At 44.9% G+C, this 16,170-nt stretch overlaps 1 protein-coding gene across 1 annotated transcript in view; it reads left to right on the top strand.

Moving 5' to 3' along the window:
* Positions 1-16,170, top strand: part of LOC124594416 — a 184,262-nt gene that overhangs the window by 25,259 nt on the left and 142,833 nt on the right. Inside the window, exon 2 of the mRNA XM_047132787.1 lies at positions 13,319-13,629. Within this exon, the coding sequence (XP_046988743.1) occupies positions 13,319-13,629 (311 nt within the window). The remainder of the gene's footprint in view (positions 1-13,318; positions 13,630-16,170) is intronic.

Here is a 16,170-nt window from a genome sequence, read left to right as displayed (position 1 = left end):
CGCGAGGCGTAACTAATTAGTGAGGAAAATATTGTGTTAATGTCAGCTGTGTGAGATTAGTTCTGGGAGCGGGATTGTCCAAGTAGCGATACGGGCATATTTTTGCGGTCGTAATGAGACGGCCAGCGTGTTTGCGGTATCAGCAGCAGGCAGCATGCAGCGGGCGGCTGTGGAGGAGACGAGCGCGCGTCCGCCCCTGACCCCGGCCGTTAGCCGGCGGGCAGTTGCGCAAGGCGGGCATTCTTCCAGGGGTGCTCTCAAGCCGGCTTTTGTTCGCCGTACCTCATGCACGGGATTAAGCCCGCGTGCCCCTCTCTAGCTTTATATAACGAACCACGCCCATTGCTGTGACTTTGGAAACGCGACAGCAAGAACGAGTAAGAATTAGCAGTCCGCAAGACATTCCGTACCCAACAATATATATTTTTCGAATTGTGGAACCCACTTAGGTGGATAGACAGTTTAACTACTAAAAGAGTAGTGAATCTAACTGGGGAGAATAGAAATTTATGTCGTAAGTTAGCTAAGTGGATAGCTTGATAGGAAACGTCCACAAGCATCAAGAAATGGTCAGTGTCGTATTGGAGGAGAGGGTAGGTGGTATAAATTTTAGATGGGTGAAAGCTGCATCAAAGCAGTCTTCGGATCGAAGACCACAGTAACAAATGAAACTGTGTGACGCATAAGATGATTTTTAGTACTTGAGACTCTGGGGACCAGCGTACAGTAGACAAATAATGAAACTGAGAAGCTTGTGTGCAAGGGGGCTCGATTTGCATTGGTTTGCGTTTTGTTATTCTAGTAAGTTCCAATTATGCTACAACTTTTACAGGACGTTCTGAAAATGTCTAACAGCTGTTTGAGCATTAGTGTATCAATGGTGTACAATTCCGGCAGATTGCTTCGTATGACTGTCCTACTAACGACCCACCAAGGGAAACAGGCGCTATTAAACGGTCGGCTCTTAGTCTATTGAGCGTACATTTTTTTCTCTATCGTATTCGAGGGGAAATGTATTTATTTTCTATAGCTGAATAACATTATGACTACAGCTACCTTTTACGATATCTTACGTCTTCTGGGTGGCAGACGAGCTTCGTATCTTTTTTAATGACGCCTTATCGCCTTTGTTTAGGTCGTCCAGGAAATACATTTATTTCTATAGCTTAATGAACTTATGACGATCTCTTGTATCTTCTGAGTGGCCGACGAGATTCATCTTTTTTAATGACACCTCGCCATCTCTGTTTATGTCGTCCGGGAAATATATTTTCTGTAGCTTAACAACCTTAGGACTACAGCTACCTTTTACAATATCTTACGTCTTCTGGGTTGCCGACGAGCTTCGTATCTTTTTTAATGACACCGCGCCATCTCTGTTGAGGTCGTCCGCGTTGTAACCTGCCATTGGTTACCTGGATGCATGCCCTTTTTAGTCACTGACGGATATACTACTCTCAGGGTGCTCCTGTATTAAATTCATATGCAACGGTAAAACGCAAATTCTCTGCCGTGAAGTATCGTTGAGGACAGGATCAAGCAGAGGAACATCTAAAGGAACATTCGTATTTCCAAAGTATGGACAAATGTTTGAGCAGCCACTGGTCTCCTCGAAATTTAGGTCTTCTCAGCTTTTATTACGGACTTAATGGGCAACGAAGAGGCAGCAGTTGTACCATTATCCTTAACAAAAACACACTGGTTGTCATGTGGCTTGATGATACACGATAGTGATGTTCCTAGATTCTTTCCGATATCTTTCTTGTATGTGGCAGGAAACGAATTCCATGTTAGTTCACACATTGGGATAGGTTACTCTTGGTCTTGAAGACTGTGATGGTTATCCACGTCAACGCAACAATATACTTGCCTCGTATTTGTTGTGGTATAGAACAACTAAATAAGCAACAGATCTTCTTTGTGATCAAGATTCTTCAACTTGAAAGAGTTTGAGGAATATCATCTAGATCAAAAAATTACAATTCTTCACGCTGTTAGCAGTCCGAGTTACATTAACAGTCCTGGTAAGTTATGTGGCTCAGTTAATTGGCTGGTCTTCAAGGACTTGCAATTGAAGGAATTCACCGTTGCAGATATTATTAAAACAAACAAAGTGATACAGAAGTAGTCAAAATACTTATACATACAATTTGGAAAATTCTGAAATATAAAGACTCGCAGAAAGAATACAACGCTGACATAAACAATCGAAAAAGATTTACAACGTATTGAATAATAGAATTATTACTACCTTAAAATCTATCAAACACCCTGGCGTCGCCATCACAGGATTATATCTATATCTTCCATCGTTGAAAATATCCTGGGCTGTGATTTAGATTTTTCAACATATGTGTCTATTCTGCTTCACGAACAAACACGTAATATGTTTTGTACTGCTGCTATGAAACACTTTTTTTTTTCGTTGTCAAACTGTGACTGAATCTTTCTAATATGAAAACGGTACAAAAACTGTTGTTTCTAAGAATCCATAAAGGTTTCAGGAGCTTCACACGATTCTGTCCCAGTTGTCTCTCAGCGACACCATGATCCGAAACGAAGGAGTTCAGTAGAGTGTAATGGAAGATTTTAACAAAAAACCTTTGGAGCTTTTGTGATCTTATCATTTCGAATTTTTAATTTCCGGCTTTTTCTCAAGCTCGGGGCCACCGTACTGATCCAGTTTCACTATACTCATTACTTGCGGCAGTCAATCTACCGATTCCCGTAAGAGTTTGAGCAATGTGAGTGCATCCGCACTGAAGACCATTGGCCGGTAAGCCTTATATATATGAAGATGGCATCTGTTGTTTCGGACTACCATTGATGATCTTGCAGCTCTCGAAGACATGTCCGAAAGAACGGATACCATCTTCACACAGATAAGGCTTACCGGCCAATGGTCTTCAGTGCGGATGCACTCCCATTACTCAAACTCTTACGGGAATCGGTAGATTGACTGCCGCAAGTAATGAGTATAGTGGGCAGGGGCACTACAAATGTAGTGTGTGGGCAGTAAGTTGGAAATGTGGGTCTCACGGGGAGTGTACCAGAGATAAGTCCTTTCAGTCGCACTGTCCTCTGTGTCCTCGGTGGATCAGTCGGATAAAGCGTCTGCCGTGTAAGCAGGAGATCCCGGGTTTGAGTCCCAGTCGGGCCACACATTTTCAGTTGACCCCGTTGATATTTATCAACTCCTGTAATCAGCTAAAGGTCTGGATTTCATTGTAATTTCATTCTTCTAGTGCTGCAAGATCACCAATAGTATCTGTTCTTTCGCACTTGTCCTGCCGTTAGCAGGGCAGTCATACGAAGCCACCTGCCGGAATTATACTCCATTGGTACACTAATATTCAAACAGCTGTTAGACACTTTCAGAATGTCCTGTAAAAGTTGTAGCAGAATTGGAAGAAGCAGTTTAAACTTTATGATTCATCGGGCGATCGCTATAACACGTCGCGCCGAAAGTGTCAAAGTCATATTACATTTCGATGTTTTGTGTTCTGTACCACAAGTATTTACGGCATTGGTCATTGCATTTCCTGAAAATGCCTTTTTATATTACTATCTTACTCGAGACATACAATTTTGAAGCTTTTGGTGAACTACATTTTGTTTAAACAGTTTCTTCGAGCTATTCCCTGAGCCCTGATGTAAGTATAATCCACAGTACTCGCATTCTGAACCAGATCTAATTTTTCCGTGGCTTCCCTAAATCACATAAGGCACATACTAGGAGAGTTCCTTTGAAAAGGACACGCCCGATTCCGTGCCCCATTTTTCCTCAGCCTGGTTTTGCGATCTGTTCTTAATGACCTTGTCAGCGACGAATTGTCGTCGGTATTCCGCTATTCTTTCACTCAAATGTGATTCCTTCCTCTATTTAGTGTTACATTCAAAAAGTATGTTAACTGACCCATCCCCTCTTCCCTCCTACCATATACGTCGATATTCGTCTCTTTTCAGAGTCGGAAAATGAAGGCAGTATGCATTATTTCGAAATATATTTTAAATATTATGACATGAAAAAATACAATCCTTTTATCCTAAAGAGAATCAGATTGACTTCTCATGTTGAGTGATTTTGTGGTAACTGCAACATTTCTGGACACAGTAAACGTAGCAGGCTCACTAACGGTGCCAACTTTCGCATTTCAGCAGCATCTCCATCAGCAGTACATTTTCCTAGGGGACTCGTGAAGCTGATGTCAGCGACGAAGATTTCTTAACAGTTCTATCGCTTTGAACTCTATGACACGGAAGCCACTCCGTATCAGTCAGCAATATACGGCCTTGTGGGAACATAAGTAGGACTTATAATGCCTCATGAAGGTCGGAGAGGAGAAAACAGTTATCTACAGGTTAGCTCCATAAGGTAACCTACAGTAAATCACAGTGCAGGTTGTGCGGAAGCCCTGAACTTTGAATTGATATAAGCATGGCAGTCTCATTACCGCTCGGCTGTCAAAGGGTCGGGTACACGCCCGATAAACTCTGGGACATCCATATGTAACGAGTGCGGACGCCAAATTTGACTGCAGGAGTCACGCCGAGCACAGATGATCCATCTTGACAACAAGGCGAAGGTTCAAGGCATCCGTCCCAATTAGTACGCAGTCGAGAAGGTAAAATCTTCTAAGTTGTTAGGCCGCGTCATGTTTATTTTCAGTTTCTTCTTACATAATCGACGTTTCAACCTATCTGCTGGGATCTTCTTCAGGATCTTCGGTGTTCCCCGTTAGCTAATTGAGATTCAAGATTCATGGAAGGAGTTCTTAGAAAGTGTAGTCCACCCATGAAAGAGGTAGTTTCAAAAACTCTCGTTCGACCGAAACTTCAGTATCGCTGTCCGCCTGCTTAGCTGAGTGGTAACGTGCTTACCTCCCATACAGCGGGCCCGGGGTCGACTCTCGGCCGGGTCTGAGCTTTTCTTTGCATGTGGACTGGGTGTTGTGATGCCCAATGTGGCGTCGACTGAAATAAGACTTGCACTCGTCGGCCGAACTTCCCCGAATGGGGCCTCACTGCCAATAATGCCACATGATCATTTCACTTTTTTCAGTATCGCTTGTCAGTCGATACACTGAAGCGCCAAATAAATTGGTATAGGTATGCGTATTCAAATACAGAGATTTGTAAACAGGCAGAATACGGCGCTGCGGTTGGCAATACCTACGTAAGACAACAAGTATCTGGCGCAGTTGTTAGATCGGTTACTACTGCTACGATGGCAGGTTATAAAGATTTAATTGACTTTGAACGTGGTGTTATAGTCGACGCACGAGAGATGGAACACAGCATCTCCGAGGTAACGATGAAGTGGGGATTTTCCCGTATGACCGTCTCACGAGTGTACCTTGAATATAAGAAATACGGTAAAACATCAAATCTCCGACACCACTGCGGCCAGAAACGATACTGCAAGAGCGAGACCAACGACGAATGAAGAGAATCGTTCAGTGTGACAGAACTGCAGCCCTTCTGCAAATTGCTGCAGATTTCAATGCTGGACCATCAGCAAGTGTCAGCGTGCAAACCATTTAAGGAAACATCATCGATATGGGCTTTCCGAGTCGAAAGTTCACTCGTGTACCTTTGATGACTGCACGACACAAAGCCTTACCCCTCGCATGGGCCCATCAACGTCATCATTGGATTGTTGATGACTGGAAACATGTTACCTCATCGGACGAGCCTCGTTTCAAATTGAACTTAGCGGATGGACGTAGATGGGTATGGAGACAACCTCATGAATCCATGATCCTGCATGTCAGCAGAGAACAGTTGAAGCTGGTGGAGGCTCTGTGCAGATGGACTGATATTGCACGTTTAAATACGACTCTGACAGATGACACGTACGCAAGCGTCCTATCTGATGACCAGCATCCATTCATTTCCATTGTGCATTCCGACGGACTTGGGCAATTCCAACAGGATAACGTGACACTCCACATGTTCAGAATTGCTACAGAGTGGTTGCAGCAACGCTCTTCTGAATTTAAACACTTCAGCTGGCCCTCTAACTCCCCAGACATGAACCTTATTGAGCATATCTGGGATGCCTTGGAACGTGCTGTTCAGAAGAGATCTCCACCCTCTCGTACTCTTACGGATTTATGGATAGCCGTGTAGTGTTCATGGTGTCAATTACCTCCACCACAGACATTAGTCGAGTCCATGCCACTTCGTTTTGCGGCACTTCTGCTTGTTCTAAGGGACCCTTCACGATAGTAAGCCGGTGTTCCAGTTTCTTTGGCTCTTCAGTGTAGATACATAAAGTAGAGAAGCTCCGAAGAAGAGCAGCGCGTTTCGTCATAATTCCGTTTAGTAATCGCGAAAGCATCACGGAGATACTCACGCAATTCCAGTGCCAGACGCTACCAGAGAGGGGTTGTGCATCACGCTGTAGTTTACTGTTACAGTTCCAAGAGCGTACGTTCGTAAAAGAGTCAGTTAGTACACTTGCGTCTCCTACATATGTTCCACTAAATGACAATAAAGGCAATATTAGATTTGTGCCAGTACGGAGACTTACCAACTCATGTTATTCCTGCATCATTCGCGACTGGAACATACAGGGGGATATTGCTAGTGGCACACAACGTGCCCTTCGTCGCACACTACAGGGTTGTTAAAGGATTGGAGATGATGACGTAGATCGCTCTTGTCAACGGGCTACTATTTAGATAAATGGTGCAGATATTCTCAAGCCGGAGATGTTTGCATGGGTTGCAATGCGGCTTTTGGTACCGATCAACGGTGAAACTACTAGTTGATCGTGTGAAGCCAATAGCTCCCACAGACGACCTACCTTCAGAAGAGAATTCACCATCCCGCCGCTGCCATATTACGTCAGAAAGGTTTGAAGAACGTTCATAAGAAATGAAGGTGCTTGCCAAGATTACAATATTGAGTACATATGGGACATCATCGAGACAGAAGTTTGCACTTCGCACCCGGATCCGAGTAACCTCCGTCACTAGTGAGACGACGGTTGAGTGTTCACTGCTCAGAACAGCTGCACAAGGCTTTCGATGCCTCATGGCGTCCATGCAATGACGTGTCGCGGAGATCGTCAAGGTAGGAGGGGACGTGAGGGTTCGAACTTGGTGTGTCTAATTCAGGGAAGAACGGACAGGACAGTTTAACGTTCCGTCGATAATGAGGTCTTTGGAAATGAAGCACAACCTCTGATTTGGAAGGATTGTAGAAGGAAATCGGTCTTGTCTTTAAGGCTCTATCCCCCTATTTGCCTAAACTGATTTTGGAAACCCACGTAAAACATAAACCTGGTCGGCTGGAGAATGATGTAGCCGCCGTTCTCTTGGATGGGAGGCCATATCATATCACTGCACTACCTCGCTTGGCGACTTTAATTTAATTCCTCATCGGTATAAGCACACTTATGAGGATACGTTCATCGGACAAAATATCAGTCATTAAAGAAAAAAAGATTATACTATTTGCTCTGGAGTGCTTTAGAGGGTACCAGAAGGTCGTGTGATCCCACACCTCTGATGTAATTCGTCACAGTGAGATGTGTGTGTCCTTTCGGTTGTATGGCATCATCGTAGTAAGATGGGTAGAGAATGAGGCGTGAGACATTTATAAAATGGAGTTATCGTTTGTGGCCGTGCCCATGAACATACCGTGAATGTAGTTATCCGGTCTGTTGCTGCATCAACTCGGACCGTTCAACGTTTCCACAAGGAATGACATACCACTCGCAGCCTTTTAACACATCATGAAAAGAGTGGTCGTAGAAAGATTCTAACAGACAGCGACACGTCTTGTCAATGACAATCTCAGCAAGCACGAGACGAATTTCTGTCAGTGAAAGCGGGTCCGTCTCGACCAGTCTCCAGGCGATCATGCAGTGGATATTTGACTTAAAAAAAAAAAAAAAAGAAGAAGAACAAGCCTTGCAGCGGCACATAAAGCTGCACGCCTTCACTGAACCAAAGAACGCATAAACTGGACAGTGGCTGAAAGGAGGCATGTAGTGTGATCCAAAGGCTTGCCTAAGAAGCACATGATAGTTGCCTCTTGTGCATCCATGGCGAGAGTAAGGTCATCTGTTACCTTTATTAAGGCAGATGGTATGCTGCGAAGTTACGGAAAACTGATCAGCATTCGTCTAGTAGGTCGTTTGTAGTTGGGTACTTCGTTAGCTGGTCGCGGACTATATATTCTAAGGACCTGAACAGCGCATGAAGAGTGCTAATAGGACGACGATCAAAGAATGCTGTGACAACGTTCTGTTTTGATAGTGACTTGAATAGTCCCTGTTTCCAGGCCTTAGGAAAACACTTGTGCTTAAGGAGTGGACGAAGATATCTCTTATAGTGGGCAGTAGTGGCTCAGTAATAAGCTTCATCATTTGGACAGTGATGCCGTCATGTCCAGTAGATGCTGATCTGATACGCTTCATATATATATATATATATATATATATATATATATATATATATATATATGAAGCGTATCAGATCAGCATCTACTGGACATGACGGCATATATATATATATATATATATATATATATATATATATATATATATATATATATGTTTTTTTGACGGTATTGCAAGTAACATGCTTTAGACAGAATTTTTCGCGGCTGCAGTCGTTTACCCCCATGAAGTAATCAACGAGTCTCTGGTTCGTTTGTGTTTCATTTGTGGCTGCTGGTAACGTGAAGTACTGGTTGAGTTCTTTGGCTAGGACAATGGTATAAGCTGCAGGTTTTACTAAGCCTATTGCAAGACCACGCAGGTTTTTCAATAGGACAGCTGATCTATTTCTGTTCTCGGTTAATATACGGGCATGTCTGAGTACTGCCTCTCTTACAGCTTGTCTGATTCTCTTGCGCATCTGCTTCTTAAGCTATATGATTTTTCGTGCACGATGTGCAGAGTCTGTGAGCTTCATGAGATGTTTCAGTTCTTCAAGGTGCAGCCTCTATTCGAATTTAAGTGTTGCAATCGACAAAATCTTGTCAGTAATTTATTTAATGGTCTGTGTGTTACATTGTTATTCTACTACACGTCAACAATCCGTAAGTGAAATGAAATTAAGAAGAAATATAATCAAAACCCAGTTAAAAGTTAAAAACATTTTGGAGTAGAAGCTATTGGCAACCAAAGCAAATTTCCTTTTTCAAGACAGGGAAAATTGTTAAGACATTAAAAAAACTCAGTTCATTTATAAATATCAAAAGTTTTACGGTAGACGACCTTCTTCCGTTTCACGGAAGGGTGGTTCACGAACTATTTTACTGACCATAAAACTCTGTAACTGAAGAATTAACAGTATCTTTCAAATAGCTTTAATACATTATATGGCAATTAAGTATCTAGAACTCGTAATGTTTACACACGATGCATAAATCACAACCTCGTATCTCACAACAACAAAGGCAGCAAAGGCGGTTTCCAGTGCGCATTCCTACACGTGATTCTAAAATCAGTCACTAGACTTTGACACTGACCAGAAAACATGATGTGTGAAAGGCAGACTGCTCACCAGGTACAACTCTCTCCCCTGCACAAGCCTCATAAATTAGCCTGCTTTGACCTCTCGTGCAGCCTAGTTTGAGGAGGTGACGGTTAAGACAGCATAAATGTGGTAAGAGACAGTATATAGGCGGTCTTTAAGTAAAATACGCACAGTTGTTACAATCAACGATTAGGCTATGATGTGTGTGACTTGGTATGTAAGTTGAAAATGTGCATGCACCTCCAGAGTCAGTTACTAACAGTCACTTGTTCATTGGCACTCGACTCGCAGCCAGTTTGATTCGTTATGATACGATAAAGTTCCTGATCACCATATTTTGCATCAGTGGCCTGGATTTCGCAGTGTATCATCTAGCCATCAATCCTCAGTTTTAGCGTTATAATGGTGTTATCCATAAATATTATTACATAGTTGTTAGAAGAAAATCAGCTATATTTGGCAGACTAAACTACTAAAAACACCAGATTAAGCCCCAATGTTTACTTGTGGGATGAACCGGATTGTTAGTTGCACGACAGATTGATGTGCTATAAAAATAGGAAGAATAAGACAAATTGTTACCTCAGTAAATGAAGTATATCTGAAGATTAATTTCTTGTAATATTAACGAAAGGAAGTCGTGCAACATATGAACTACGACGTGTTTCCGAAATGATAACCTTTCGGGTTCATAGATTGTACCTGAATACTCTAGCTCTGAGATGTCTATTCTACAGTGTTTACACATGGGTCTTATGCTAATGTCTCTAACTCAGTGACTTTGTGTGTATGTGTGCTTGCGTATATATATATATATATATATATACACTCCTGGAAATGGAAAAAAGAACACATTGACACCGGTGTGTCAGACCCACCACACTTGCTCCGGACACTGCGAGAGGGCTGTACAAGCAATGATCACAAGCACGGCACAGCGGACACACCAGGAACCGCGGTGTTGGCCGTCGAATGGCGCTAGCTGCGCAGCATTTGTGCACCGCCGCCGTCAGTGTCAGCCAGTTTGCCGTGGCATACGGAGCTCCATCGCAGTCTTTAACACTGGTAGCATGCCGCGACAGCGTGGACGTGAACCGTATGTGCAGTTGACGGACTTTGAGCGAGGGCGTATAGTGGGCATGCGGGAGGCCGGGTGGACGTACCGCCGAATTGCTCAACACGTGGGGCGTGAGGTCTCCACAGTACATCGATGTTGTCGCCAGTGGTCGGCGGAAGGTGCACGTGCCCGTCGACCTGGGACCGGACCGCAGCGACGCACGGATGCACGCCAAGACCGTAGGATCCTACGCAGTGCCGTAGGGGAGCGCACCGCCACTTCCCAGCAAATTAGGGACACTGTTGCTCCTGGGGTATCGGCGACGACCATTCGCAACCGGCTCCATGAAGCTGGGCTACGGTCCCGCACACCGTTAGGCCGTCTTCCGCTCACGCCCCAACATCGTGCAGCCCGCCTCCAGTGGTGTCGCGACAGGCGTGAATGGAGGGACGAATGGAGACGTGTCGTCTTCAGCGATGAGAGTCGCTTCTGCCTTGGTGCCAATGATGGTCGTATGCGTGTTTGGCGCCGTGCAGGTGAGCGCCACAATCAGGACTGCATACGACCGAGGCACACAGGGCCAACACCCGGCATCATGGTGTGGGGAGCGATCTCCTACACTGGCCGTACACCACTGGTGATCGTCGAGGGGACACTGAATAGTGCACGGTACATCCAAACCGTCATCGAACCCATCGTTCTACCATTCCTAGACCGACAAGGGAACTTGCTGTTCCAACAGGACAATGCACGTCCGCATGTATCCCGTGCCACCCAACGTGCTCTAGAAGGTGTAAGTCAACTACCCTGGCCAGCAAGATCTCCGGATCTGTCCCCCATTGAGCATGTTTGGGACTGGATGAAGCGTCGTCTCACGCGGTCTGCACGTCCAGCACGAACGCTGGTCCAACTGAGGCGCCAGGTGGAAATGGCATGGCAAGCCGTTCCACAGGACTACATCCAGCATCTCTACGATCGTCTCCATGGGAGAATAGCAGCCTGCATTGCTGCGAAAGGTGGATATACACTGTACTAGTGCCGACATTGTGCATGCTCTGTTGCCTGTGTCTATGTGCCTGTGGTTCTGTCAGTGTGATCATGTGATGTATCTGACCCCAGGAATGTGTCAATAAAGTTTCCCCTTCCTGGGACAATGAATTCACGGTGTTCTTATTTCAATTTCCAGGAGTATATATATATATATATATATATATATATATATATATATATATATATATATATATATATATATGTGTGTGTGTGTGTGTGTGTGTGAGAGAGAGAGAGAGAGAGTGGGCTGCCTTTTTATAGAAGTGAAGTGTTTTGTTAGATCAATGTAACTGTGTTCCTACAGTTTACCTCTGCACTCTAATGGAACAGTCACTGTCCAGAAAAGCAGGAAAATCGCTGCCTGACAGTAAAAGTGAAGCACTCTAAGACTTTGCCAGATATCAATCTAAGTTCATCTGCGCATATTTGTAAATGATTAGAGTTGCAGTTCCGTGTCACAGGTAGGACGGCCGCAATAGGACATTGGTATTTTCGTGTTTAGTGTTGACCATGCCTGGTAGGAAGGATAAGGGGAGTGAATAGCGTTAGACGTAGAACACTCCAGTGAAGAATAGGGAGGTTCCACATACTCATGTGAGACAGCATAGTCAGCACAGAGCATAGTGTGAAAGGGTCTTCATTCTGGATCCCAGCTTGGCCATCTGACCGAATCGTGCAATATCCAGATATGTGGGGCATTCAGATGTGACAGTGACCTGATGTTGGACTGCATGGGAATGGGAACGTGATGTCAGGCACATTCGTTATCAAGGTTCCAGTCGAATACGTCTAACAACTACAAAAGAGGATGGCTGTAGTGTGCACCAAGTGCATCGTAATTCTATCTGTACCTGTGTCATAGTGTGGAGAGGCGTCAGGTAATAGCTGTCGGTGACAGGGGATTCTGATGGCACAGTGGTATGCATGGACGTCCTGCATCCTCGTGTGTTATCGCTCATGAGACATTATCGTGGTGCCATTTTGCAACCGGATGGTGCTCGTCCACACATGGCACTTATCTCTACAAACTGTTTGCGTGATGCCGAGGTACTCCTTCAGCCAGCAAGATACGCAGATCTGTTCCCAATTGAACAGCTAGGACTTCAACGCTGTTTCAGGCCCAGTATTGAGGATATCAAAGCCAGTTAGAATAGTTGCGGGCCATCTTGCCTCCAGAGAGGGTACAATAGCTTTATGACACTGTACCCAACCCAATCATGCATTCAGTCGGGCCAGGTGTGCCACGTCACACTAATAACTGGCTTTATACTGCTAAATTCTTTGTATATTTGATTAGATTTGTAATCACTGACACAACGTCACGTATCGTCTCAGATGTGGAGTTTCATTTCGCCTTTTTTGTCAGGTTGAGGATATTGCGTAACCTCAGTGAGCTTCAGGAAATAGTTGTGAACAGTAGCAAGCTTGAAACTTTCTGGCAGATTAAAACTATGTGCCGAACCGAGACTCGAACTCGGACGGGGCGTGAGTCGTGCTTGGGTAGCTCAGTTGGTAGAGCACTTGCCTGCGAAAGGCAAAGGTCCCGAGTTGCAGTCTGGGTTCGGCACACAGTTTTAATCTGCCAGAAAGTTTCATATCAGCGCACACTCCGCTGCAGAGTAAAAATCTCATCCTAGTAGCAAGTTAGGCGGCAGTGGCACCAGCAGAGCTGCAGCGTGGCACACAGCTAACAGTTGACTGTCTGCCGGCGCAGGTGCGGCAAGTCGTGGCGGCGCCGGCGAGCGCGCGGCTGGGGGCGCGCCGCAGCCCGCTGGCGGTGCGCGCGCTGTGGTGGGTGCTGCACTTCCTGGGGCACGCGCTGTGCACGACGGCCTACCTGGTGTGGAGCCAGCTGCTGTTGCTGTGGCCCGCTGTCTGGCTGTCCGCCTGGCTGTACGTGCTGCTGTGGCCCTGGCGGCTGCTGCTCGCCTGGGGCTGGAACCGCGTGCGCACAAACAGGCCCACCGTGCTCGTCAGCGGCGGCGGCTCCGTGCAGGCTCTGCACCTCGCCAGGAACCTCTACAGGTACAAGACAACATCTCTTCTGTCAATGAAAGCCCTAGCACTCGGATAAAATAATTACTTATTTACTGTTTTGTTTTAGTCTGTTATCTACAGGTTGTTTGCAGATTCACGTTACAAACTTCTAGGACTTGGGGACGGGAGTGTGTACATAATATTTTGAGTAGGAATCCGTGTCTGGAAATGTCATCCGATGACGCCACAAGCGTCAGAGTTAAAGATACAGGCGCCTGTATATCTATGAACACTATTGGTCATTAAAATTGCTGCACCAAGACATGCAGATGATAAACGGGTATTCATTGGACAAATATATTATACTAGAACTGATATGTGATTACATTTTCGCGCAATTTGGGTGCATAGATCCTGAGAAATCAGTACCCAGAACAACCACCTCTGGCAGTAATAATGGCCTTGATACGCCTGGGCATTGAGTCAAACAGAGCTTCGATGGCGTGTACAGGTACAGCTGCCCATGGAGCTTCAACACGATACCACAGTTCATCAAGAGTAGTGACTGGCGTATTGTGGTGAGCCAGTTGCTTGGCCACCATTGACCAGACGTTTTCAATTGGTGAGGGATTTGGAGAATGTGCTGGATAGGGCAGCAGTCGAACATTTTCTGTATCCAGAAAGGCCAGTACAGGGCCCGCAACATGCGGTCGTGCATTATCCTGCTGAAATGTAAGGTTTCGCAGGGATCGAATGAAGGGTGGAGCCACGGGTCGTAACACATCTGAAATGTAACGTCCACTGTTCAAAGTGCCGTCAATGCGAACAAGAGGTGACCGAGACGTGTAACCAATGGCAACCCATACCATCACCCCGGGTGATACGCCAGTATGGCGTTCGCTGCGATGACGCCAAAGACGGATGCGACCATCATGCTGTAAACAGAACCTGGATCCATCCGAAAAACGACGTTTTGCCATTCGTGCACCCAAGTTCGTCGTTGAGTATCCCATCGCAGGCGCTCCTGTCTGTGATGCAGCGTCAGCCTCTCCGAGCTGACAGTCCATGTCTATGCTGCTGCAATCGTCTTCGAACTGTTCGTACAGATGGTTGTTGTCTTGCAAACGTCCCCATCTGTTGACTCAGGGATCGAGACGTGGCTGCACGATCCGTTACAGCCATGCGGATAAGATGCCTGTCATCTCGACTGCTAGTGATACGAGGCCGTTGGGATCCAGCACGGCGTTCCACACTACCCTCCTGAACCCACGTATGCCATATTCTGCAAACAGTCATTGGATCTCGACCAACGCGAGCAGCAATGTCGCGATACGATAAACCGCGATCGCGATAGGCTACAATCCGACCTTTATCAAAGTCGGAAACGTGATGGTACGCATTTCTCTTCCTTACACGAGGCATCACAACAAAGTTTCACCCAGCAACGCTGGTCAACTGCTGTTTGTATATGAGAAATGGGTTGGAAACTTTTCTCATGTCAGCACGTTGTAGGTGTCGCCACCGGTGCCAACCTTGTGTGAATGCTCTGAAAAGCTAATCATTTGCATATCACAGCATCTTCTTCCTGTCGGTTAAAATTCGTGCCTGATCACGTCATCTTCGTGGTGTAGTCATTTTAATGGCCAGTAGTGTATATGCAGGGTGATTCCGTGATGAGGTTACAAACGTTCTAGGAATATGGAGAAGGATAAATGCATCAATTTGAGATAAGGGTCCCAGTACCCGAAACGAACGAGTCGAAAGTTATAAGCGAAAACCGTTCTGACACCTTACAACACTGTCACTGCTCTTTACGTACGTTCTGAAACTATATTGGTGACCAATTATGGTATATAGCAACAGTACAGTGTTACCCTCTGAAAGAAATTTCGTTGTGTTGACCGTAATGTACCCAACGGAGGTGGCTTCTCGGATGTGGAAGTTAAAATTACGTAAATAATTAATCAGTAATAAACAATATTTTACCTATCCACACTGTTCAAAGAATAAAGAAAAGGTCGCCAGCCCAGTTAGGCATAAGAATAAGTAACATTCCTTTTTAAAGAAAAAGTAAGCAGTTTTAGTGGAACGACACAGCTTATTCTTTTCTCATACGAAAGTGCAATGTACCCAGTCACAGGCCACAACAGACGTTATAGTGTACAAGAGCGTAGCAGCTAGATGTTCACGTTCTCACATTCACAAAAGACACTGTTACATTCATCAGTATTAAATGCTTCGCCAAACTGAATAACTCCATCAACACTACACATGGAAATCACTGTTAAACTGAAAATTCGGCATGGGCCTAGTCTTCCTTCATCAGATATTTTCTACACAGTACAAATTTAAATAATATTCACATGCAATAAGTATCACACTATTCTTTAAATGCAAAGAAGTAACTGTTCTCATGGGTATTGAGATTCATAGTAACTTTACGTTCAGTGAGGATAAAACATTAAGAGGGTGCTCATAAACTGCTATTACACTTTTTAGAACACAATGAGCACAGAATTCAACGTAAATATCAAGAGTAGTTAGAACTTTCTATAATCAAGTAACTTTGTGCATTTGAGCAACTTTCAA

Source organism: Schistocerca americana, chromosome 2 (assembly GCF_021461395.2).
Source record: "Schistocerca americana isolate TAMUIC-IGC-003095 chromosome 2, iqSchAmer2.1, whole genome shotgun sequence".
Lineage (NCBI taxonomy): Eukaryota > Metazoa > Arthropoda > Insecta > Orthoptera > Acrididae > Schistocerca > Schistocerca americana.
Note: the sequence above shows the minus strand (reverse complement) of the source record. Positions and strands in the feature narration are given on the sequence as shown.